This window comes from Sesamum indicum, linkage group LG4 (genome assembly GCF_000512975.1).
Source record: "Sesamum indicum cultivar Zhongzhi No. 13 linkage group LG4, S_indicum_v1.0, whole genome shotgun sequence".
Classification (NCBI taxonomy): domain Eukaryota; kingdom Viridiplantae; phylum Streptophyta; class Magnoliopsida; order Lamiales; family Pedaliaceae; genus Sesamum; species Sesamum indicum.
The window spans coordinates 12382213-12408602 of record NC_026148.1 but is presented as its reverse complement, the minus strand read 5'-3'; the positions used below and the strand labels follow the sequence as shown (position 1 = coordinate 12408602).

The window sequence follows — 26390 nt, the reverse complement described above, 5'->3', positions numbered from 1 at the left end:
ACGAGGTAAAATATACATTTTTTATTTTTTTTTAAAAAAAAGACCAGATAATTTATATAATAATTTTTTTTTTGGTGTGCTTAAAATTTATGAATACATATGCACTCATGACATATGTCACTAGTGAACTCACAGTTCCACGCCACTGACATGAAGTTGGAAGCAGCAGTCATATTGGCTTTTCTTTTAACCTTACAAAATAGTTCTACATTCTTGTCTTATTGTGATAAACAATTTTCATGAATAATAAGCTTAAATTAATGGGATTTATGAACCCTCAACTTGCAGTAGGAGGAATGGAGAATCTTCTAGCTTCTGGCAATCCCCATCAAGGCCACATACTTGGATCATGAATTTCAGACTAGAAACGCCCGAAGGAACTTCTAGATCAGCAACATAGAACGTTTTTGCAACTGCCACGCCAAGATACTTGTTACCTTCTGAAAGCATAAGAATCTGATTTCCAGAGGACGTACTGGTTAGCTTGTCAACACATATATTGTACTTGGGGAAAGGATCAGTATTACCAACTTTCAGTTGCCACACGATTTGGACACTAAGGAGCTTCGAACCTTGAGAACCAGCAGTCCAACTGACGAATTGGCCATCAACGAGCCATGAATCAGATGGTGGGAATTTTGAATTATCTCCAGCAGTAGTGATCTTGATATCTCCAAGAATCGCATAGTATTCTGATGGACCATCAGAAAGGGTGTTACTGACTGCTTCAGCGGATTTTTCCAGTTTTGATCTGTAGCAGACAGCCCGGATTTCTTTTAATTTGTGTCCAGCCATGTCGAGCCTGCTTTCTTGTAAAATCCATTTGGACTCTCCCTCTGCCTTGGTTACCCGACGTGGCATTATCACCGTAGTATAATGGCTTGAGAACTGGTTCATGGTCAGCAAGGTATTTCCAGAGACAGCAAGCAATACAGACTTTCTTTCATCTGTGGCAGAGAGGAGCACAAGAGCAAGGCCTAACAGAGAGTTCCGACTTGATTTAACCTGCATAGCTTGTTCTTGTAAAAAATCGAGTAGAATAAGATGGCAAGCGCATGAAACAACATTGCTATCTAATGATCAGGTTCATATAGTACAATGGCCGCTCGATCATCTGACAATCTTCTACATAAGTGAGACCAATCTAAAAGTCTAACGAATTCGTTGTTTATTGTTCTTCCTTTCATCTTTAAACCATCTACAATTCAACTGACAAATCAGCACTAGCAATTGCTTGATGGAAATAAGCAATAACTTTATGGAATATGGATGCATTTTACAGCAAGCACACTGGGAAACTATCATGAAATGAGATTGTATGCACATATTTAATTCCTGAGTTGGCTTACAGAATATGTAAAATCAACTGGCGAGTTTCCTAAAAGAAGCTCTCCTTGGAAGAGCCTTGCCGTAAATTGAGCTCCATCATCAAGAGTTCCTATAAATGAGATGTTTCCTCCTCCATTGTAAGATGCCTCCTTCAAACTGAAATTAGCATTTGGATGTCATGTCTCCAAAGTAACCTGACTGATTCCTAAAAATGGAATTTCATGCTGCTAATATTTACATGCAAAAACTGGTCGAAATCTACTCTGCTATGACATCGTACAAGATTTTAGTAGGCTATATTACAAGAACGGCTCGCGCAGCGCATGGTTATATCTTCCTTGGCTCATAGTTATTAATGGCGCTAAAGGCGCAAGCTCAATGCCATTTCCCAACAATGGCGCTGGGGCTTTCGCCTGGCGCGTGCCTTTTTCTGGGCCGCATGGCGTAAAAGGAGCGCGAGCCCAGTGCCATTTTTCAACAATGGCGTGGGCTTTTGCCTGGCGCAGCCATGGCGCGCGCCAGAGAACCTTTTCCTTGGCCCCAGGAGTGCCATGGCGCAAAAGGAGCGAGCCCAGCGCCATTGGCGCAGCCATTGCGCGCGCCAGGGCGCTAGGAGTGCCATGGCGCATGGGCCAAAAGGCCCGCTGGGCTTTCGCCTGGCGCTTTTTCCTGGGGCCCAGCCTTTTTATTTACTACAGGGGGGGAAGAAGATTGAAGAAAGAAGAAACCTAATCGTGTAATTTATTGTTATTATTTAATGTCATAACTCAATTTTCTTGCTATAACATAAAATAATTTGCTACAGAAATAAATTTGAGATGTTTCCTACTAAAATTCTTATTATAGTTTATTTTTTTCCTTGATTTTCTTTTGCTAAAAAGTTAAAAACGCAATCTTGAATCAACTGATAGTGGTAAAAAGACCGAAGGTATAAATATATTCTGTAAATCTGCGGCATGGTTCAAAAAGGCGCACGGCCCGCTATGGCTCCAGCGTCCCACCTTTGCCCAATGAGACCGTGCGCCTTAGACAACTATGCCAGGGGCCTAGCAAAATTTTGAGTTTTTACGCAGAAACTTGTATGAGATATAATAGAACTAATTTTCCTGATCATTATTTGTGTACATGAGTTATGGCCAAATAATGGTACCAAACAAAGATCGAAAATCAGGACCAACATTTTTAAGGAACAGAAGATGAAAGCAACTTACTTGATAGAAACTTGGATTGGCTCAGTGGTAGAGTCTCCAGAATATTCAATGAAAGGCTGTAACAAAGTCCATGAGTTGGGAGAACGGAAAAAATATGTCAAAATAAATTATCAGCCGATAAAACTCTCAATTACAGGAGCACAAACACCACCTAGTTGTATATAGATGCATAATCTGGTTTTCCATCACTTGAATACTCGTATCAGAAACAGGATGTAACATTATCCATTGCACACAAAAGCATTTTCTGTTTCAATGCTTAGAAAAATTGTAAATCAATTGCTCGTCGTCTATAACACACAAAAACATTTTCTGTTTCAACAATTAGCAAAATGCATAAATCAATTGCTCATGGCTCTGATACTTTCTTCTTTTTAGAAAATGAAATCTAGTAGCATGAATAAACTCCTCTTCTCATTATGATATAATAATCTTACACCCTTGTTTAAGGTGAGGAATGAGATCCATAATTTGCCCAAAACGATGGGGTTAGTCACCATAGAAAAAATTCTTTGCAAGCAGTCATTTGCATTTTAGAAGTTTAACAAGTCATATATTTCAGGTTAAGTAGCTTGATTCTCTAAGAGTGGAAAAGGACCTTTAGTCTGAGATGTTGGGCAAAGAAATAAAAAAAACATCCGTGGGAGCCATACCTGAAAGCTTTGGGATGAAATATTGTTCCAAGGAGCGTCGGAAACTTGGTCTCCTTCACTATATATGTGGTAACCATGACCCTGGGAAATAATTACATTTGGGAGTCAAAAAGAAAATCATTAGCAAATTCCTAGAGCTCATCAAATTCTGAGAATCCCCAATGCATGGCATGCTCTGGAAGAACTTTCCCACCAATCGACCTTCGTCACCTTCCCACTTTCCCCAGAAGAAAAGTCTCACCAAATGAAGTATTTTTGCATTTGCTAAGTCCCTTTCAAGGTTCAAGTATTAAAATGAAACTATTCTTCTTCTCCTTTTCATCTCAGATACAAGCTTTGTACAATCCAACTTATATCTTCCTTTCATAATAGAAGAAAATAAGATCTAGTCATTCTGTTTTAGGCAAATGGATTCTAAAGTGTGAATGTTCAATGAATCAGCTTTCATTAAATTCAGTCAAAGAATAAATAGACATATAGATAATTCAGTAAGACAATCAACGGAAAGGGAAATCAACACATGTACCTGTTAGATACCTGATCAAAATTTGAGTAGAATGGAAGTATTTTGGGATAATTCTGTACAGTTCCCCATGATTTTTCAACAAGCCCCCACCATCTGTTTATGTAATAGATGAACATGAGCGTAGAATAAGAACCTAGCTATCTACAGGTTAAGCTAAAATTGAATGAGTTAAAAACCTCTAGAATGCACAATAACAGAAGTGCATTACAGTCACTTAAGGTAGCATGAAACAGACTGATGAGATGTGTTTTGATTACACTAACAGGAAATTATATTTAGAGGAAAAGTCACTCGATAGGAAGAACAATTCCTTTTGTACTATCCATCAATAGTCAGATTGATGGATCAAAAGAATTGCTGAATATAAAAGGGACCTGACATCACCCCGTGTATCGTATGCAATAAAACATCCAAGTATCTATATCAATTTTAACCTGGGAATACTTATTCAAAAGGAAAAAGAAAAGAAAATATACTCCAGGTGAAATTGCCACATCTCACCATGTCAGAAAATCATGAGATTTTTTGTTACAAATTCTTCCACAAAATGGTATCTAAGTAACTAGAAAATTCATACATAATCATAAGGAAAATGAAATTTAAAACCAAAAGATCAGATATATCAGTACATGAAATTACAAGTGCATTACCGACTCTGAGCAGTTTGAAAGTCAGGTGGTTGCTTAGTCTCATAGACCCATCCAGGTGCAAATATGGCAGCTGAAACGTCATTTTTCTTTATCACGTCAAGGGCAATGTTGGTCTGCACAAAGAAAACAATATATTTTTAAGTACTTGCAGATTTCCTACAATGAACTCAGATGACTTCAAGAAAATGTTCCAAGAGATGTTATGTCTAAAGGTTGGCATGGGAAATATAGTCCATAATCTTTCTGAAGTTTGATTTATATAGAAAACTGATATACAGAACTACTTCCAATATCAGAAGACCAGTAATCAATTTGGACTTTGGAGATATCTGAAATATGCTTGTGAACCTTAGATCAAGTTGCTACACGTGTCTTCCAACTTCTGTTATATTGATTCATAGGCAAAGATTATCAGCACATGCAAAAAAGGGCAAGATATGCTGGGGAAATAAAATTTTAATAAAATCCACTACCAGTAAAATTTTTAATAAAATCCGGAAAATATATGATTATTCATCTCATTGGCAAAGCTAATGAGTAGAAACCTACTGTCCATTGTCCGCCACCATAAGTGCCCCTTCCAAAGACATCAATGCCCATGTAAACGTCAAATTTTCTGTCACCAGCAACATCAGCTGATAGTTTTGGAAAATCTTCCTGTACATACAGATGGAAAATCTCAAAGACAAAACAGGAGTGTACCAATATATTTTGCAAACATATAAAAAATGAAGTACCTCCCATGAATAATTCACAAATATACCGTCACATAAGTCAAAGAAAGGCTTGTTTTTGTCGTTTAATTGATTCTGCCAGCTAAGTTCACCATCAACAGTAACACTGTCATACCTGCATCACCACATTTATAAATTATTTGTTTGGTTACACAGAACCAAAATCGAAAACTCAAAGCCTATGTAAGTTACTCAATACTCCACTAAGTATTATAAATACCATATAACCAAAGATCCTGGTAGTGAAGAGTGCATGGTCTCGCTTAAGTAGCTTACAAACGCTTTCAGATTAGGGATTTGTCCAGGATCTAAATTGACTTCCATATTGATCTGCCAGTAAAAAGGGAGTGTAAATTAATACTTTTTTCCATCATGTTTGTAGGAGACATAAATACTAAACAAATCTGAGCAAGTCCTTCACTAATCAAAGCACTAACTCTTATTTATTATCCCCAAGCATTTAGTGCGAGTATTTTTGAAATGAGCTATGTTTTGTGAACTTATTGAACATATGAGATTTCTACCTAAAGCTGTATTCTCTTAAAAGATACCCATGGATATGGAAATGTTCATACCAGGAATAGTTCAGTGAGTTCCTGCAAGCATATGTAGAACAGAGACTATAAAAATAATGAAATGTGTTTTTCTAAAGGCGGACTCATCCAAGTTCAATAGGGTTAACTACAGACGTAAAACTCCTTAAATTGCTGAAAGGGACTCATTTAAAAGTATAAATTTAAAGATTCAGATGCCAAAAGGAATCATTGTTGGTGTGTCAAGCACGAAATCAAAGAAGCAATGTTCAATTATCAAACAAAGAATGAAAGCTATTACATGGAGACTGGTTACAGGGATAACATAATCTTACCAGCCAGCCATCAAAGCCTAGAGCAACAGCAAGCTCTGTTAATCTTTCGGCATACATTTGAGCAGAATCCTTTGTCGATAGCAGCTTATCAGCATGTTTTCTTCCTTCATCCCATTCCATAATGAAGGTTCCTAATACCTTAAATTTGTTCAAAAATATATCAGCAATCATGTGGATGAACAAGCACCAATGCTGCAGCCAGTTCTTTCAATACAAACAGAACTCTGATGAAAGAATCACATGAACCCAAAAAGAATATCACATAACCAAATATCATGAATGATGATTATCATTCCAATTATAGTAAAAAGAAATCAGCGACAAAAAGAAAAAAGAAAACAATAACAGCGTGAATGCACCACATCAAGAAGTAAGTCATTGCCAAAAAAAAAAAAAACACGTCTTTTTCCCAATTTTCAATAAAGTTAGACATTACTAACTCCAGCATCTAATCATGAGCACGGACGAAAAGGAAGGCCAAAAAGCATATATAGTTGCAAAAGCAAACAGTTCCCCCGTACACATTATACCTTAACGCCATGTCTATGAGCAGTATTAGTCCAGCACGGCGGCGGCAACGTCACCAAATCATGCGAAAAGTAAACAAAAACATCAATCAAATACCAATGCCATATCGAATACGCGTCAGCATTCTTTCCACCCTGCACATATCTATCATCCGTATACCCTCCCGCCATGTCATGGCAAACCAGAATCCGCCGTCGCGGTGGCACCCCATCTCCTCCGGCTGGCTGTAGCTTCACTTGGGCTTGGTTGAAAGTGTAGTGAAACGACTTGAAGTAGGCCCGGGACTCCAATTCCTCGAGCGTTTTAAGCGGGTACGAGACCGGAACCGCAGGAACTAAGGGATCGAAGGGCGGGGCTTCTTGGTTGCTTCCGGCGGTGGTTTCTTCCATGATTGTGGATAGGAAGGAGCGGAGGTTCTTCAAGGCGGAGAAGACTTTGGGGTAATGGGTTTTTATATAGGGTCGGAGGGGCATCAGAGGATTGTAAGGGTGGAGGAGAATCCATGGGAGACGTTTACTACTCCCCTTTTTTCCTTGTCTTTTTTAACTCTTTTTCCTGCTACTTTTTTCTTTTTAGATCAATATGGAAGAAGTGCTTCAATTACGTTAGCGGTAGAAATAAAGAGGAATTTTCCCAAAAAAAAAAAAAACAGGCATTGTAAGAATTAAAGCATTATTATTATTAAATAAAAAATACAATTAATTGTAAGAGGATGATGACAAGTTTGAAGAAATACAATAATTCCACTATAGTGGAAAAATAAATTGAGAGAATTATTATTATTATTATTATTAAATAAAAAATAAAAGGGATGAAGCAATTAATTGCAGTGCCTCGATATTGATGGATCCATCCACTAATATATATATACAATATTATACAAATAAAAATAAAAAGGTTTTATGCAGACCTTAACTGGTGAAAGAAGAGAGGAAATAGAGGGATTTTCACATGCCCTCATTCTCAAAATCCGGATCCTGTTCATTAAATGGTCAACTGGGTTTCCAAACTAATCAAATTTTCCATATAAATAATTTATATTTTTTTTATCTATCTATATATTTATTTAACCTATAATAAGTCAAATCGAAGGTAAATATCGATTTTTATTTATATTTTTTTATTAATATCAACAAATTTGATAAATTTTAACTAAGATAAAAGTAATATAATTTTTTATATAATTTTATGTGTAATTACACTAAACTTTATAGAAGGGCGGCGTGAATGTTAATTTTAGAGAAATCAAAAGCTTGCTTGGAAACACATTTTAGATGGGCTTCTAAATATGGAATTTTGTTTTTTTTTTTTTAAATTCTGGTGGTTAATATTAAATGAATTTTTAAAATTAGATATTTGTATTAACTTCTGTTGTTGTGGTGAAAATTCGGGGAATGTTTGAAAATAATAAAAAAAAAATTAGAGTTATGGAAAACAATTAAATATTTACAAATTATTCTACAAGCTGTATAAATTATTTAGAATTGCTTATAATTTTTAATTTATGCGAACAGCCCCTATGTTACGTATTTATAATTTTATTTTCAAGAACGAAAAATTAGTGATTTTTCCAAACTATACTTACGAAAGTTAAAACTAATAGCTTTTTATCAAACATGTTTTATTAATGTCATTTTTCTTATAAAAAAAAGCACTTATTAAAATGTACATTAATGTTTGGAAAAAATAAAAATAAAAAATTAATGTTTCCTTTTGAGTTATGGGATCATGTCCAATAATTAGGAGTTAATTTTCATGCAAATATCCTCTTTATTACTTTGGTATCCATTTTAATTACATATTCACATCACGTGCAATTAAGAGAAATTAAAGTAAAACATGCCGGATTATTGTAATAATGAATAGTGTAAATCAAAACCAACTCCCAAAAATTTGACATAATTATGGATATTTTTTTATTGTTTGAAAAATTATCAATACTGTTAATGAAATTATATAAATCTTTGGACCAAAATCTAGAATTGTCCTCTTTGCCCTTGCTTTATTCATTTTTTGTATTAGAAAGAACTGAAAAATTATATAAAGGAAATTCCTATTTTAGTCCATTAAAAAATTTCAAAAATAGGTAAAACATATTTCACAATGTCATTTTGATCAGTTCACTATAAGAAATAGATGAAAGACTAATAGATTGGGCTAATTATTGAATGCCCGTTAAAATAAGAAGGAAATTGATAATTTTTCGGATCTATTTATAATTATACTAAATTTTAAAAATAGTTCATTGTAGTTTAGCCTAATAAATAAAACAAAAGAAGATATCACCGACGCATGACTTGTGATCTTTCAGGTCGAACCATCCATTAAATGTTGATCTTGAACTTTCCACATAAATGGGTTCACGCTCATGGCATGTGTATAAAACTATTTCTTTTTAAGATTACATCAATTTAATCAATACGTCAATATATTATGAATAATAAACAACACATTCAACAACTCTTGATTCGTCCAATCATCAATAAAACTGTAAATAAATTACAATAAGTCACACATAAAGTGAGAGAAACACTAACATAAAACAACACATATATTCACACATTCAATAGGACTCTCTGACTTAATCATTATCCTTTATTTACACCAATTTGCTGATTGTTTACCACAATTACCCATTTACATTCAAGAATTTTTTGAAAAATTATGAAACAATTTTTTTTGTTGCAAAAATTGCAATTCCAATGGTAGCAGCTCTAGCTCAAAAATTTGTTTTTTATGGGCATCAATCACAACATTACTTGTGTGATTGTTGTGGTGTGGGATGTAAATGTTGTTGGGATTTTAGATTTATAATTATTATAGAGCGGAAAATTATAATCTTTCCAAAATTCAATTAATAAACATACAACGTACCATGAGAAAAGTTGAATAGAAATATTATTCTTGAAGCATGATTCAACGTGTAATATTCCAGAGATAAGAGCCACAAGTGAAGCTTCTCTGTTGGTATCCACGAGCCAACTATGAGGATCTGTTAGGATCTTGACCAATGTAGTAGGTTTGGTAACATTCTACTCACTTTTGAAATATGAAAGAAAAAAATAAATAATGGAGGAGGGATCATTGGAATGTATTGATTTTTTAATACACCCCTAAGCTATGGAAGCAGAAGTTGGAATGAAGAGGACTTCATGTGTAATTAGTTGAAATTTTTTTTGCTGTTGGATTAAAAAGTTGTAAAATTATATTTTTTTAAAACAAAAAATGTAATTACAAATGATTTTAAATTCTAAAAACTATTACTAAAAAAATGCCCAAACAATAAATAAAGTTAGAGTAAATTATATTTTACCGTCCAAATTATGTTTATTTTTATATTTTGTTTTTTTTTGCATCGACATACCATTTAAACTTTGTGAAATTTGTACTTTGTTATATATATATTTATTATTTTTTTTATTGAAAAAATATCACATATAGCATATATACCAAAAACATCACACCACATTGTCTTAACTATCATGTACTGCATGGATGTTTTTGTGGCAAAAAAATTTGATCGAAAAATGATCATATATGTCAAAGTGCAAATTTTACAAAGTTAAATTGATATAAAAAAAATAGATAATAAAATAGGGTGAATAGCAATATATCTCCCTGTGATATTGAAATGAGCATATTACCCCCTATGAAAAAAATATAGCAATTTATCCCCCTATACTTTTTAAAATGAAGCAATTTACCTCTTTATACATGGAGGTAAATTGCTTCATTTTAAAAATCATAGGGAGGTAAATTGTTCTATTTTAAAAAATATAGGGAGATAAATCGCTATTTATTTTTTCATAAGGGGGTAATTTGCTCATTTACAATATCACAAGGGGGTTGTTCGCATTTTTTCCTAATAAAATATATAAATAGACATAACTTGAAAAGAAAATGTAATTTACTAAAAACAAATATTATATTGCACTTAAAATTCGTCGTGTTGGAATGCACATAAAAATTTTATATTGAATAATTTCCGTTTCTTACAAACGAAATAAAGACAGAATCCAGCATCGAGACAGGATACCTAATTTTAATCTTCGGGCCCCTCTTGATTTCTTGAAGTCTAATATCAATTCAAGACCTACAAACCATTGGGCTCAGGTCAGCGATTCTTGGGCTTCCTGAGTTCCTCAGACACATAGGGCCTACACCATCCACATCACCGTCGTTTCGATTTCTTAGCTAATTCTTGGTTTCAACGATTCATTCAGCTCTGCAAATGATTCGTTCGTGCAAAATGTGCAAGGTTTGAAAAGGGTTGTAGAGATTTTCCGGAGAAGAAATGAAATTTGATAGCATTTATCTCAGCCCACGGTTTCTTGTTCTGGTAATCGCTGTGACGATTCTCCACCGAGTCAGTGGGGACTCGGTGCCCGAGCTGTGTGAACTCAGCTTCAAGGACAGCAACAAAGTTTACCACTACAGCTTGGTCTCTCCACTGCGTAAATTTCCTCACGGAATTCTCAGCGAAGATGGGTAATTTCTGAATCCTATGCATCTTTAAAAATTTGTTCTTTTGAGGTTCCGGGAGGATTCAACCGTTGATGTGGTGCTCGTGGATCCCACGTAGGCCCTGAAGTCCCAAGATTTCTGAAAGTTCAGAAACTGTGTGTCTGAATGTTAGTTATGTGTATCTATTTATGAATAGCAGCATAGTTGAAAATATGGGTGAAAAGATGAATTTATGGTTATGGATGGATGCTTGTAATTATGTAGAGCAAGAATGGGGTACTGTTTCACCGGAATACCAGTATTAACTTGAAAGCAAAAAAAAGGAGTTTATTCCAGAAAACATACAAGTATTGATGCTTTCCTCTTCTTGTTTTGGTGACTTTTTGATTTTAGGTTTTATAAGGTGGCAGCTAATGGGACTGTGCTTTGGTTTCAGGTTGGCTGTATCAGGTTACAATTTTATATTTCTTTTTCTTTTATCGAAAGTGGTCACAGTATGTTTTAGTACACAGTCCATTGATTCTTGAGATCATGTGGAGTTGATGATTGCTTGTCTGAAACGAGATGAACAATTATTCCCTTTTGAGTTGATTGATGATACGTTCGGTTAATACCATTGTTAGTTTAGTTTATACGTTATGTTTGTTTAATTTACGTTATTGATTCTGGAGCAGCTTTGCGGTTCGATGATATTCAACCATGACCCTCCTATGTGTGTTGACTGTAAGGTGAGGACATCCTTACAGCAGTGGCATTTTTTTGATCTTTGTTTCGTTTCGTTTATCTATTTGTTTTCATGTTAAAATGACAATTTTTGTTGCTCAAGGTATTTTTTACCAACAGAATCCGGTACTTGGAATGAGAATTTTCACTGTAGCTTGTAAGAGTCGAATAATGACATCATTGGGCGCACATGGAATTGGGGGAATTAGTTCTAGAACTAATGAACACACCTTTCTCACTTTGCATTTTGATTTCGAGGTCCAATTTATGTCAATTTGGATCCCCCTGGACAATTAAAATATTCAAATGCTCTCAAATCGTTGCTTTATTTTATACTCCTCAGTAACGCAAATATAGGTGTGTTATCTTGTTTGTTTTGTTTTCTTTTCCTCACATACTAATATGAAAATCCTCAGCTAATAGTTGATGAAATGTCCATTTTGGCACCTTGTTCTGAAAATGAGTGTCATCCTATTGCTCATTATGAACTACTATAATTTATTTTATTTAATATCTTCCAAAAAGATTTAGAGGCTTGTTAACTTTTTTAATTTGACAATGGAAATCTTAGTAATATGAATAGTAGCTGCTGAATTCTGCATTCTTTACGTTTGTAGGATTGTGGTGGTTCCTCACGCTGTGGTATGGGCTGCAGTGCACTTGTGTCTAACAACGTAGAAGGTAAATACTCCTTAATATTTATATATTCATCCAGGTGAACTACTCATTATCAAAGTATACATAGATAAATTGTTAAAACTGGAGAGATCTTTAACTTTTCTGTTGAATGTGAATAGGATTGTAACTAAAGAGATAATTTACGGTAAGGATGCCATCAATATACTAGTCTTCACTTTCAATATCTTTAAAATCTGAAGGTTCAAAAAGCTGTACTAATCTACATTTTCTGTTTGATTCCAAATATTAGTAGTAGGGACCACCACACTGATTGGTCTGATCGCTAATATAATTCTTTTTCCAATTTAGAATATCAAAGTTGCTAATAACCTCTTCATGTATGTTAGCATTGTTAATTTATCCTCATGTGGAGGTATACTGATATACAAATACTTTACTAGATAGTTTTATAAGATTCATTGATCTAGAAATTGGGATCAATATTTCGAACAGAAACTTATAAATTCTAGCCAGTGAAAACATAATATCCTGAAAAACTGAAATCATTGAGCAAATTCGTTGGAGCGATAATCTATAAGTATGAGATACATGACGGAGCTATATCAAGTTTCTTAAGTATGGAGAACATATTGAGTGTGAATTATCTGATGCTTCCTTTCTTGTTAATTCTTAGTTTATCTATGACATATTATAAGCAAAAGGTTATTTGTTGGTAGTTTGTACTGTTCATTAGTTTGTATAGGAACTTTTATTTTCACAATATTTTGTGCATAGTTTTATCAATATCCATTGTATATTTAGCAAGAAAATGTGTTTGTTTATTAGGGAGAATAAAAGAATATGCATCTTATAGAAATTTGAATCGAGAAACAGTGCATCTTATATCTTGACTTTTAGTACACACTGCATGTTGTAGTATAAGATGCCAAGCCTGGTGTTTGAACGTGCTCTGAAGTAGTTTTGGGAACAAGACAGAAAATAACTTGGTGACGGCTTCTTTTTTCTTTTTCTTTTTTTTTTGGGCATAAGAACAGTTATTCTTGCCAGTAACTTACAGTTCGTTTCTAAAAGTTCACTACGACATGGTCTGTGCAACTGTACACGTGAATCATAGATATTACATCTCCAAGAGGATAATTAGATCAACTGTGTCTGGCGGTGAGTGGTAATCACAGTTTGCCAACATCTTATTGCTCATTATACACAAGTTTCTACTAGTTTCCAGTAGTTTGGATCTGTCACAATGAATTCCACTGGCTTCTTCAAGAACATCTTATTTGTTGTAAATGGATGAAGAAACAAGATGGTAGAGCAACCCTTTTGGACGATTTGCTATTTTCAGGTGGAGATTTAGTCAGGCGAAGTGGATGATGTGGAATTGTGGACTGAGAATTCTTGGATTTCTGTGTATCACACTGGCTTTCTATGAACGTATTTTTTCCATGGTTATCCCTGTGAGGCTGCTTCATAACCAGAGCACCCAGCAGATATTGGATAACCAAACATATGTATGGGTCAGTTGGACTCATTAGAACTTGATGCCATACAAGCTCAAGGAATCAGGATCCTTTCCCCCCTGTAAAAAGTTGATGTGGAAAAATGTTCTACTAAGGGGAAAAACAAGATTGGTTATAGTTTTTGAAGATTCAATTTATTCTGTTATCTAAAACCATAAGAACGATAAATATATGTTTCTCCTACCTGTTATATGTACTGTTGCTGTTATAATCCGTCAATTTGAGAACTTCTATTGCTGGAATTAACTGGTGTCTGGTGCAGGGATCTATATGCTATAATGAAAAATGAAGCTGACTGCTTACTCTGAATAAGTGCCTAGCCTGTTGTTACATCAAAGGTTTTTTGCAGGTTATCCTGTTTGTACAACTATTGGTCAGCCTTCAAGCACAGTCATTGATGTCCATGGTAAGTTGTTCTCACCAATCCCAAAAAGAGAAAGTGTGGAACATCATTCTCATTATGTGATTTGACGGTCTAGAATTTTGGCATCGGCGACTGCTACTGGGCATCAAAATTATGTGTCTCCCTCTACTGTTTTGGGAGTTACGTGTTTTTCTTTCATTGGTTAACTTTGTGCAGATAGAAAGAGTCCCCACACTGGAGTCATTGTTAAGATGACACATACAGGCTCAAAGCGTAACTGTTCACTCTCTGTATCAGTTATATGCAACTCAAATGGAGTCCAGGTATGATTTTGTTCATCACTTTGATATAGCAATCGTTCTGGTTTCCTCATCTTCATATCAGACTGGTTAATTTTATCTTGCAGGGTCCTCAAACGTTGGAGACTGTTGGGTTCTGTGATTATGTAAGTCTTTGAGTTTCATTTGGTTGTATTATCTTCTCTTTCTATCCCATCCATCGTAGCTTAAATTGTGAAATATTGTGAAATTCTCTACCTGTGAACTTGTAAATTAGCCGGTTACTGTTTTTATAGTTGTTGTTTCTTTCGTCCTTATTTTTTTGATTGTGATGGCTGGCTTTGTGATGAAATGTTTTGTATTTTAATGATGTGGCTGAATGATTCATATTGACTGTTAACTGCTTTCAATTTCTTTCTTGGTTTCACAGAGTATAATTGATGAGTTACTTGTGCATTTCCGGTTCTCTATCCTTCCCAGTACATTGGAATTATTGGAAGAAATTTAATTGTTAAATAATGAGTTCCTGTACTTGCACGCCTCAAGTATTAGTTTACAAGTTTATTATTCTTTCCCACTGACAGAGCACCGAGCTGAAGCATCCGTTAGGCTGTGCGAAGATTATATCCTCCCATGGAAACGGATTGGGATGGTTTGGTACCTTTATGATCATGTAATTATTTTTATATTAAAACCTTTATTTTTTCGTACCCTTTTTGTAAAAGATTGCTTATCTATTAATATTGTTTGATTTGGCTTGCTAGAATATTATGCCTCTTTGGAGCTTACTTATTGGCTGGTGCAGTTTACCGGTACTACTTCCTGCATATTCGTGGGATAGATGTAAGTAGAAGCTCTATTCTTTCGATGAAAGTATGCATCTTGTTAGACACTTAGTTGTCATGGTCGAGCCAATTTTTTGTCTGAAAAGTAATCCAGATCTCAATATGTTTTGCGCTTGTGGGCCCAAAAAGTAACTACTACTAATAATAATTAATTGTAAGACTTTAGCTAGATTATTTTTCTTTCATTTTGTTTATTTGTTCACATCTGCGATTCAAATACCAGAGTGATTGTACTTCAACTTTGCTATATTGATTTTTTGTTTTGTTTATTTATGAAAAAGTCATATTTTTATATGGATTGTTAATAATTCTATGAATAAAAAAATTTCAAATATTACAATGTCAATATAGTAGGAACTAGGAATACAATACCAACGATGTATTTAAGTTTTTAATTAATTTAATTCTTTTATAGTTTTGTATTTTAATTAAAAACGAATAGATAAGAAAAATGTTATGGAGGTTGAAAATTTTAAAACTTACACAAAAGGTTTCAAAATAAATTTCAGATTATTTTTTTGTTTTGAATTTGGCACCAAGTTTTCTAGAAAAAGTCATAAATAATCCGGTGATATATCTAAAACATACAGGAATCTCTGGTGGTGATCAAGAGTGTATCCATTTTTTCTTTTTTCTTTTAATGGATACTTGGGGTTTTTCTGCAGTAGCTTCTACGTTGGTGGGAATAAGCGGTAGAAAAGTTGTAAGTTTAGCTGTTGTAGTGTTTGTAAACAAAAGTAAAAAATGGGAAAAAATTGAAGTTTGAGTATTTGGGGAAAAAGCTGCAAAAGTTGGTGGGGAGAAGTTTATAACTTTTGGCTTAAATGTGTAATTTTAAGTTGTTTAAAAGTATAAATTGTAAAATCCAAAACTATTTTCAGCAAAAAGCTGTTAAGCACTTAAAGTTAAACTTTTGCAAACATCCCTTTAGCTGTATTCAGTACGTGTCCTACCCATATCATAGCCACATCTGTATATGGAGAGTATCTAGTACTGAACGGACCAATTTGAGTATCTGAGCATCGTAGGCATAACTGCTGATGGAATGAATTAAGTAATGCAATTAAATTTACTGTTTATTTCTGGCAATTATGTCGTTTGGAAATTAAAACCTGAAGGCTTTAACAGTTCGTTCCCTTCATTACAAGTCTTTGTTTCATGTTTATTGTGTTATCATGGTCCTGAAGAGAATATTGGAGTCATTTTCAATCTTGAGTGGTTAGTGTCTTATCCGTGTCTCTTTTTTTGAATGTTTCCGTACATAGCCTGTCTGCTGTCTACCAAATTTCACTATATCACCATATTGGTGATTGATGTTAGATTGCATGAGAATTTTAATGTCGGAGGGAGAGAAATACTGTGCTAATGCTCTGCATATTCCATTGAGTAGGATGGTTTCTTCAATTTTCTAATGTAACATTTTACATATTTTCATCGAGTTTTCTGTTTTCAAATTGTATCGTAACATGAGAGAAAAGTAAGCACCACTTTCTCCTTCCGCATGGAAAATATTATCTGCAAATATGCTGTGTTGCATCATGATATTTATACCTTGGGAGCATCATCATATTTACTACGCCCTCTTTTTTCCAAATTGCGAAGAAAATAAACACACGTTTCGTCGAGTCTGAAGAAAAGAATTAGCGTTGTATTCTTCTCCTACTTCAGTAAATTATAGTTTTCCTCAATTTTCAGGTGATTCCGAACTTGGAGTTTTGGGCTAGCTTACCACACAGAATACAGGTACTTCCGTAGCGATAAACGCCCTTTTCCCTCAAACACTTGATTATTACTCTATATACTTCACAGATTGGGATTTTCACATTTATCCTCTCCCCATCCGTGCCAGAGTTTCTTCCTTTCTTTAGTGCGGAGATTCAGAGGACCTTCGCAAGGCTACAGGAGCTCGTATTCTCCAGTCAACTTCTGAGCTGTACCGTCCCACATCACTGTAACGACAAATCTCTGAACTAGATACGTACACATTATCAAAACTCTACGAGCGTCGCACCAAATTCATGTACGAGCAGTGCCCTGTATGATGAAAGTTATTCGCTATGATTTCTGATACTCGTCTGAGAGATATCTACCCGACAGTTTGATTCTCGCACAAGTTAGTCGCATTCTTTGTAGAAGCATATACACTTTGCTTGATTGCTTCGTTCTTATTAGGGTCTTTTACAATTAGCCGATTTTAGGTTTGTGTTCATATATGAGCTCAGAGTTCCCGGAATTCCTTCTTGTGCTCGTATCGTCATGGATGAATCGCAACGATAGCCTAAAGATGTAAAACCCCCTGTTTCTGGGCTGAGAGACGTTGCGAAATTTTTGACTCTGCGATGTGAATTATTTCTAATTTATTGGTGTATTTATTAAATTCTCAATTTTGCTGTATGATTGGGTTAATTACACTTAAACATCGATTGAAAATGTAAAATTACACATTTTCCAAAAAAATTTTGAAATTACATTTTTTTCAAAATTTAAAATTACACTTATATCCAATTTGAAAATTCATTGTCGACATTTATTTTTCTTTTCTTAGGGTTTGGATGAAAAATATTTTGACGTTTGGGAAAAAGAATTACTTTAGTTTTTAATTTTGCACTTCATTCAATATTTGCATGTAATAATTTTGTATTTAATAAAGAAAAAAATATAATGATATTAACATCACTCCATATATATGTTATATTTATCTTTAAATATAAAAATATAGATGAGAATGCTAAATAAGAGGCAAAAATAAAAATTTATGTAATATTTTTTAATTAATGTCAGCATTTTCTATTCAAACCTTAATTGAAGGGGGTCAGTTGTAAATGGAGAATTTTTAAGGGAGGGGTTATAAGTGTAATATTAAATTTTTTAAAAGAAAAATATGATTTCGTATATTTAGAAGGATCTAAATATAATTAACCGTTTATAAGGTAGCTTTAATTTAATAATAATACGTCTTTATATACATTTAAGAGGTAGCAGTTTGGAAAGCGTTGAGAGACACCGAAGAAAGACATTTTTCCATGCTCCAGCACCTAAACAGAAATCATTGGTAGCTTAAATAAAGGTGGTTTGGTATATAAATCAGTTGTTGGCTGTCTGATTTCTTAATGATTTTGCTCTTATCTTGTTAACGTTTTCTTTTACTTGGATGGATGTTTTTAATAAAATGATTTCACTGTAGAATGGTTATTTCGTGGGTGCAAATGTGGTTAGGTACCAGATTTTCTGCTCTGAATTTGATTCAAAATGAAGTGAGATTCAACCGATTTAGATTTCCAGTATATATATATTAAGGTGTGGTGATGTAAGAAAATGTGAAGTTTTTTGAGGGAAACATACCAACTACTGAAGTTGAAGTATTACCAGAAGGCCAATTATTTCCACCTAAACCTCAACAAATCATTCATATTCATGACATCCTCACTTTTTCAGAACCTGCTTTTCCTTAATTTCATCAGAGAAAATGATTCACCATCTTATCTTACAAGCCAAGCAAAAATGATCTCAACCATCATTCTACTCATTTTCGTTCTCATTTTTAGTAAAATTGCAGCTACACCTCTTGTCTTTCTGGGGTTCTTGTGTAAACTTTTCCTCTGTTCCCAAGTGGTGTAGCAATAATTTTGCAAGAAAAAAACAGAGTGTGTATGTGTATTTGGCAGAACCTCAGGGGATGTCAATGTAATTTACTTTATTTCTTATGCAGTTACGTGGTCTTGTTTTTCAAATGATGAAGTCACCCTTGAATAGGAGACGTATTTGAAATTACAACTACAATTTCAGGGGTGTATTTATACTTTTGCAAAAGATAAGAGGTGTTTACATAATTAGATCTAACTTCAAGACATGTCGGTGTAATATACCCTAAAATTTGAGATTTTGGGTCGTGTAAAAATTAAGTCTTTTAATTTAAATTTTATCAGATATTTATCTCGTTCTGTCTATGAGTATTGGGGTTTTATTATTTGATGTTTTTATTAAGAAAATTTTTAATTATTGACTGTAAGTAATTAATCATTAATATTATATTGAATTAAATATTAATATTTTGATGTTATTATTTTATTTAAAAAAAAAAGGAAAAACAAGGAGCAGGTTCATCAAAAATTGAGAAGTCTTTTTCCCTTGTATTCTTATTCCATTTGATATGCTCATGATGGATGCAATACATGTTATACAACCTTTTCTTTATGACCAACACTTAAAAATAAAAATTAAATTAATTAATGACTTTACCAAATATTTTTTTTCGAGAAATTAATTACAATTATATTATAAATTATAATTATCAACAATTAAAAAGTACAAATTATAATGTTTAATATATAACAAATCAATAATTATTATTATACACGCTCAATAATTATTATCAAAATAGACCAATACATACGTATTGATTCCATGTCATGAAGCCCTAATTTCGCCAACCACATTGCCATATCAAATATTAATTAAAGTACTCAACATTCTTGAGAAAACCAATGTCTTTGAATTTCAGTTTTCGTGCATTATTTACATGGTTGACCTTAATGAGGAAATCATTGCTATATAGTCCTAAAACACAAAAGATTAGTCATAAATTAAAACTTTATTGTTTTCAATAAATTAAAAGGTAAATTACAAAGACCCCCTCTAAAATTTGACATAATTACGAATATTCCTCATTTTTTAAAAAATTACAAATACCCCCTGATATTTGATGAAATTATGTAATCTTTAAATGGATGTATGAAATTATCAACTTTGCTTTTACTGTATTTTTTTTAAAAAAATTTAAAACTTATAAAAAGTTTTTTGAATGGGATGGATGAAATTTTTTTAAAAATTATAAAAATATTATCCAATTAGTCCATAAAAAAATAAAAAATAAGAAATAAATAAAATTATAATTTTTAATCCACAAGGACATTTTGGTCAGTCCACCATAAAAAATGGATGAAAACCTAACGGATTGGGCTAATTATTAAACGGTCATTAAAATCATGAGAGTATTGGTAAGTTTTCAAACAACGAGAGAGTATTTATAATTATGTCAAATCTAAAAAAAAATGGTTCAAATTTACCCTAAATTAAATCGCGTGTTACATAATATAATTTAATTATAATCTTTAATTTAAAAAAACACTTGTCAAATCACTCGTTGATGCAACACCAATATATAATACGAAAGTGTGATAAAAAATCCATACCATGACCAGCCGAAGCCATTTTCACAAAATGTAAACAAGATCCATCCCAAACCACAATCCCCTCAAAATAGCAACATTAAATCAAATTACGGACAAAACAAACTTCACTATATTTTAATATATCTTCTGTTTCACTTCATAGACACGCACGATCGGCAAAGGAAACAACACAAAGGATTCTTAAATTAATACTCCTCTCTTACTACCTATATCATACTTGTATTTATTCAACCACACCACTCCAAATGGCCTAACACTTCATTAACAAACCAAAAGTTTGCACCAAACTTTGGCTTCAAACAAATGAAGCCACCACCATCTTCTTCTTCTTTCTCCTCTTCCTCTTCCTCTTCCTCCTCGATTCTCCGTAAGGGCCGACTCTCCCCTTACCTCGTCGCCTTATTGGCCTTCATCTTCTTCGTCACCATACTCTACGGTGAAGATTTTAGTTGCATTTTTGGGGACCAATTCGAGCCTCATCATCCATCCCACCTACGCCAGAGCTCCTTATCGACAACCAGTGAGTTTATTAGACCTAACACGTCTATACTCTATCGGACGTGCATTCATATGCACACACGCATCTGACTCACGACCGTTCTGTATGTTTTGTGCATGGACTAATGTTGTTGTGACTAATTTTGTTAGAGAAGAAAGGAGAAAAGTTGGCTTTCGCCATTGGAGAGGGGGAGAAAGGTTGCGATATATTTAAGGGGAGGTGGGTGTGGGATGAGGGGCGGCCGTTGTACGAGGAGTGGGAGTGCCCCTACATTCAGCCGCAGCTGACATGCCAAGAGCACGGCCGGCCGGACAAGGATTATCAGCATTGGAGATGGCAGCCTCATGGTTGTTCTCTTCCAAGGTAATTAATTAATTAATTATTATTATTATTGTAATTGATTTCTTTTGTATTTTACTAGCTTCAGAATTGCATATCCCTCTTCAAAATCAGATATTCATGAATTGAATTCTTTGGAGATTTGGACTGTGGTCCCAAAATTTTCTTCTCCAGAAATATAAATATTTTTATTTTTTATTTTTTGAACATTTAAAATTATTTGGGACCATTTTATTTTGGGTAAATTATATGAATACTCCCTGTATTTATGGCTAATTACACAAACAACTCATGCTCTTTGCAAAATTACAAGTCTAGTTGTAATTACAATTACACTCCATATTCCGTGGCAAAATTTTATACAAAACACCCCCTTCCATTACACTAACATGCCTCAGGTGGTGTACTTGTAATCTTAAGGAAGATGCTTATATAATTAGATTTAATCTCAATGGGTATCGATATAATTTACGCTGTTATTTTTCGGTAGGTTGTTAACTCTATCTCTTTGAGAAGTAAAATTTAAATTATTTCTATTGAAAATGTCGCATACGTATAATTTATTAAGATCTTGATTAGTTTTTTAGTTCTAATTTATAATTTTCATATTTTTGGGTACTCGAAATTAAATACTTTATTTCTTAAAATAGATTTTAGCTAACCGTGCTTCAAACCGGCTTTAATGGATAAAGTGCAATTACTTGTTTTGTGTGTGTGTGTGTGTGAAAGAGAGAGAGTGTGAGTGTGTGTGCTTTTTGTTTTTTAATCCATAAGTAACTCTATCATGCATCGATCCCACCATGTTGTAATATGTTAGCTCAACGGTTCTACCTGCTCATTGCAATAATTGAAATCAATAAGTATATTGAGGCTCTAAGAAGTTAATTTGAGCATATTAGAAAAAGAAAAAAAAATATTTTTATAAAATTATAGTAATATTTTTTTTATACAGTCGTATTTTACTTTGATCTTATTAAGTAAAATTGGGAAAATTGCACTTTTAATTTCATAATCATAGAGGTGACAGTTTTAGTTTTAGTGGAATTTTTAATTTAGAAATTAAATCCTACAATTTAAAGAAATTGACACATTGAGGGAAAAGTCCGAAAAAATTGCAAATCTACCCGGAATTTGGCATGTGCTAGGACCCCCAAATTCTGGTCGTATGTGCAATTTTTGATAGATTGCGTCCTTAATGTGCTATTCTTTTGCCTTATTGAATTTCAGTAAGACTAAAGTTGTCACTCTCCATATTTACGTGATCAAAATTGTAATTTTTCCAGTAAAATATGATCCAAGAATTAAATGTTTGTGTAACTCTTCTTGAAAGTGTTTTATTTTAATGGTATAAGAATTATTATATCATTTAATATATTCAAATTCAAATATTGTTTAAATACATCAATAATTCAAGTCAACGAATATATTCAAATGAGGCCAAAAAAAAAAAAAAATAGCGATTATCGCCACTTATACATGTCGATGAGATCATTGATCAGATGTTAGCAGGAGTTGTAACATATATCAATTGAACTCCATAAGAATCTTTGATTGGCATACATGTGTTGATCAATATTGACACTGATCTTTCTAGTACGGACATTATCTAAATCCTTTGACAGTTTCAATGCAACACTAATGCTCGAAAGCCTTCGAGACAAGAGAATGATGTTTGTTGGAGATTCTCTCAATCGCGGACAGTACGTTTCGCTGGTCTGTCTTCTCCACAAGATGATCCCTGAGAACGCCAAATCCATGGAAACATTCGGTTCATTAACTGTCTTTACAGCCAAGGTTTGATAGAGTTCACATTCATGATCTTACGTAAACTGTGTCTAGTGTGTGTGTGGGAATGAGACAGACATGTTATAAATAGTGATGATGATCTTGCTTGATCGTATACGTTTAGGACTACAACGCGACGATTGAGTTCTACTGGGCACCGTTTCTCCTGGAATCCAATTCTGACGATGCAGTCGTGCACAGGATAAGCGATAGAATCGTGCGAAAAGGGTCGATCAACAAGCACGGAAAGCATTGGAAAGGAGTGGATATAATGGTATTCAACACTTACTTGTGGTGGATGACAGGCCTGGAATTCAAGATACTGTAAGCAAATGGATCTTCAATCCCTTTTGTTTCTGAAAAATTGATGATCATTCGATAACGTGTGTGTTGTTGATTATTACAGGCAAGGATCTTTTGATGATGAAGAGAAAGAGATTGTCCAGTTGCCGACAGAGGATGCTTATCGTATGGCAATGAAAAGCATGTTGAGATGGGTTAAGAAAAATATGGATCCCAAGAAAACAAGAGTGTTTTTCACCAGCATGTCCCCTTCACATGGAAAGTAAGCAAACATAACTTGTCTACCTTATTATCCACAAAATTATGTTAGGAATTATAAAGAAAATTGAAATTTTGATCTCATAATTACATGAAGAAACTGTACATGTTGTATAATTTACAGGAGCATCGACTGGGGAGGTGAACCGGGAGGCAACTGCTACAATGAAACAACATTGATAGAAGATCCGACATACTGGGGATCAGACTGTCGGAAAGGCGTGATGCGCGTTATTGGAGAGGTGTTCAGCAAATCGAACGTTCCCATTACGTTTCTAAACATTACGCAGCTCTCAAGTTACCGAAAGGATGCACATACATCGATTTACAAGAAGCAGTGGAGCCCTTTAACCCCTGAGCAGCTTGCAAATCCTGTGAGCTACGCCGACTGCGTTCACTGGTGCTTACCTGGCCTTCAAGATACTTGGAATGAGCTTCTTTTCGCAAAGCTGTTCTATCCCTGAGTGTCGGAAAAAATTGGATGAGTTCAGGGACTTGGATAGCTGAACAAAGGAATACTGTATATTGATGTACTGATTGATTTTGCAATGAAGAGGCATTATATTGATTTTTTCACTTCAGTTTTGCTCTGAAATGATGCTCATAGTCTAGAATGGTATTTCAATTCTTGGCTGTTTTGTCTTCCACTACAAACATCTTATTAGTTCCTACATCCATGCTCGTGTCATTTAACGCAAGAAAAGTAATCAAAATCCTCAATGATTCTCTCTATACGTAGTTTTGTGTTGAGATCGCGTCAAATGGCATGGTAGGGTGAAGGGATCTATACCGTTTTTGTGTATGTGGCTCGTATATGTTAACTGGAACAAAAGATACAATATAGTTTAGAATAAATCCAATTTGTATAACTAGCATGTGTTGATTCCGTTAAAAATTGCATAGCTTTAAAGTCATAAGATCCGATCGGGTGAATTCTATAACATTGAGACAAAAGAAATTGCTTAACGTGTGAATTGTGGACCAAAAATGCAATTTTTCCCTTTGGTCTAATAATGGCATGAAATAATATCCAAGATATGAATATTTAATTTAAAACCTTCAACTTATGTAAATAAACATCTTTTTTTAAATGAACGTATATGAATGATGTGCTGTAAATATATGTCATTTTATGCCACTAGATTTACTTCATGTTTTATTAATGTCGGTGTATTCATATCTTATCGTATCTGTATCATTGTATCACAGGTATATTTTTTAAGATTGTTAGGTATTTTCCGCTTCTAGCATCCACACATGCACATTCCCTCCCCCACAAAACAACATCGTATGACACAAAAACTACAGATCATTCATCAACAAATATTAGAATGCAGAAAACTGCAGGAGACAAACTGATGAGTTCATCACATTCTTCCTACATCTAAACACTTCTCCCCTCTTTACTCTTACTCTGCTCTCTTGTCTGTGTAGCCATATTTTACCGCGCAGACTTCACCTGCTACATCTATCGCCTACAACATCACGAGGATCATCATAAGCCCACAAACCAAACTGTATCAGCAGCCGGTGAGTTATGTGATTGTGCTAATTAAGACCATGATCAAACATCAACTTTGGTACAGACAACATTGTTGAAAACACTGAAAAGAGTTTGTTATGGACTAATAATGTTTGTTACTGATCGAAACACTTTAAATTGTTGTTTCTTACTCTCTGTTGGGTGCTAGAAAAGACAAGAAAACACTTGCCTTTCGCCATCGGAGAGGCTCATCGAGAGTCATGTGATGTATTCAGCGGGAGGTGGGTTCGCGACAATGGACGGCCGTTGTACGAGGAATGGGAGTGTCCGTATATCGAACCACAATGGAGATGTGAAGAGCGAGGGCGGCCGGACAAGGAGTATTTGCATTGGAGATGGCAGCCAAATGGCTGTTCCACCCCAAGGTTAGCTAAAAGTCTTGTCCAAACTGATTCTTTGACTACCCATCACAAGAAAATGACTCAATAAATATAAAACATTTGAAGTTAAAATCAGTATCAGACTAATCAACAAGTAAATTCTTATTAAATTTATTACTAATCTACATTAATAAAAAATTTCATTATTTTGTAAGGATCTATACATTAATCCTTCAAGCTTGAATAAAAATGGTGGAAATTGATGTTTTTAACCATTTTCATGAAGCATCCAAACTCCAAGGTGGGAAAAAGGAGGTTTTTTTTCTCTCCAATGCTGCCTCGTCAGTTCTAACAGAAAATTTAACGGCAGGGACCAAAAATGTCAAAAAAGTGTTAGTTTGAGGATTAATATTGTCAAGCTCACAAGTTTGGTGGCCAAGACCGAATAAGTGGTTAAGTATAGGGCCAAAATCATAATTCTCCCTTTATAGGGCAAAAAATGAGATATACTCCAGTGTGAACGGAATCAAAATGATCAATACAGAACTAAATTTATCAAAAAGAGACAAAAAAAAAAGTGAAATGTTGAGGACTAAATTCTTAAAAAAAGACTGAACATGTAATGAAATAAGTTGCTGGACCAAAATTACTAACGGGCCATAGTTACAAGACAAAAAAATATAATTTTGGCTAGAAGAATCTGTAGTTCGGCCTGAAACTAATGCCGAAAATTCATTAGAAGGACTAATTTAAAATCAATTGAAAAGCAGGGGTGATTTTGAAGTTGGACTGAAATTAGTGTGATCATCATAAGGAGGTCAT

The 26390-nt window shown here is 34.0% G+C and overlaps 4 protein-coding genes across 4 annotated transcripts in view; 3 read left to right on the top strand and 1 right to left on the bottom strand.

Annotated features, from left to right (window-relative positions):
• Positions 58-7136, bottom strand: LOC105160851 (cytosolic endo-beta-N-acetylglucosaminidase 1). Its single transcript, XM_011078349.2, has 11 exons — positions 6502-7136; positions 5972-6109; positions 5324-5433; positions 5107-5218; positions 4919-5026; positions 4370-4482; positions 3731-3812; positions 3194-3274; positions 2541-2596; positions 1350-1485; positions 58-1005 (listed from the first exon to the last, which is right to left on the bottom strand). Exons 1-11 carry the CDS (start codon positions 6970-6972, stop codon positions 268-270), a joined length of 2145 nt encoding a protein of 714 aa, XP_011076651.1. The 5' UTR covers positions 6973-7136; the 3' UTR covers positions 58-267.
• On the top strand, positions 10565-17713 carry LOC105160850. The gene is made up of 11 exons (XM_011078348.2): positions 10565-10987; positions 11357-11399; positions 11638-11691; positions 12304-12367; positions 14192-14248; positions 14423-14529; positions 14613-14651; positions 15069-15157; positions 15249-15327; positions 17025-17072; positions 17179-17713. The coding sequence occupies exons 1-11, from the start codon at positions 10794-10796 to the stop codon at positions 17257-17259; spliced, it is 855 nt and encodes a 284-aa protein (XP_011076650.1). The 5' UTR covers positions 10565-10793; the 3' UTR covers positions 17260-17713.
• Positions 20671-24363, top strand: LOC105160849 (protein trichome birefringence-like 33). The gene is made up of 6 exons (XM_011078347.2): positions 20671-21041; positions 21170-21383; positions 22982-23153; positions 23269-23468; positions 23551-23709; positions 23830-24363. Exons 1-6 carry the CDS (start codon positions 20825-20827, stop codon positions 24167-24169), a joined length of 1302 nt encoding a protein of 433 aa, XP_011076649.1. The 5' UTR covers positions 20671-20824; the 3' UTR covers positions 24170-24363.
• The window catches only part of LOC105160972 (protein trichome birefringence-like 33), a 3928-nt gene continuing 2350 nt past the window's right edge, over positions 24813-26390 (top strand). Inside the window, exons 1-3 of the mRNA XM_011078519.1 lie at positions 24813-24819; positions 25140-25235; positions 25397-25613. Of these exons, the coding sequence (XP_011076821.1) occupies positions 24813-24819; positions 25140-25235; positions 25397-25613 (320 nt within the window). The remainder of the gene's footprint in view (positions 24820-25139; positions 25236-25396; positions 25614-26390) is intronic.

Coding starts and splice junctions, on each gene's coding strand:
- LOC105160851 (XM_011078349.2), bottom strand. CDS start 6,972: ATGCCCCTCCGACCCTATATAAAAACCCATTACCCCAAAGTCTTCTCC. Junction 3,813..4,369: donor TTTCAAACTGCTCAGAGTCG/GTAATGCACTTG, acceptor TTACATAAACAG/ATGGTGGGGGCTTGTTGAAA. Junction 1,486..2,540: donor CCAATCCAAGTTTCTATCAA/GTAAGTTGCTTT, acceptor TGCTAATTTCAG/TTTGAAGGAGGCATCTTACA.
- LOC105160850 (XM_011078348.2), top strand. CDS start 10,794: ATGAAATTTGATAGCATTTATCTCAGCCCACGGTTTCTTGTTCTGGTA. Junction 10,988..11,356: donor GGAATTCTCAGCGAAGATGG/GTAATTTCTGAA, acceptor TTTTGATTTTAG/GTTTTATAAGGTGGCAGCTA. Junction 14,249..14,422: donor CACAGTCATTGATGTCCATG/GTAAGTTGTTCT, acceptor AACTTTGTGCAG/ATAGAAAGAGTCCCCACACT.
- LOC105160849 (XM_011078347.2), top strand. CDS start 20,825: ATGAAGCCACCACCATCTTCTTCTTCTTTCTCCTCTTCCTCTTCCTCT. Junction 21,042..21,169: donor GAGCTCCTTATCGACAACCA/GTGAGTTTATTA, acceptor TAATTTTGTTAG/AGAAGAAAGGAGAAAAGTTG. Junction 21,384..22,981: donor CATGGTTGTTCTCTTCCAAG/GTAATTAATTAA, acceptor ATCCTTTGACAG/TTTCAATGCAACACTAATGC.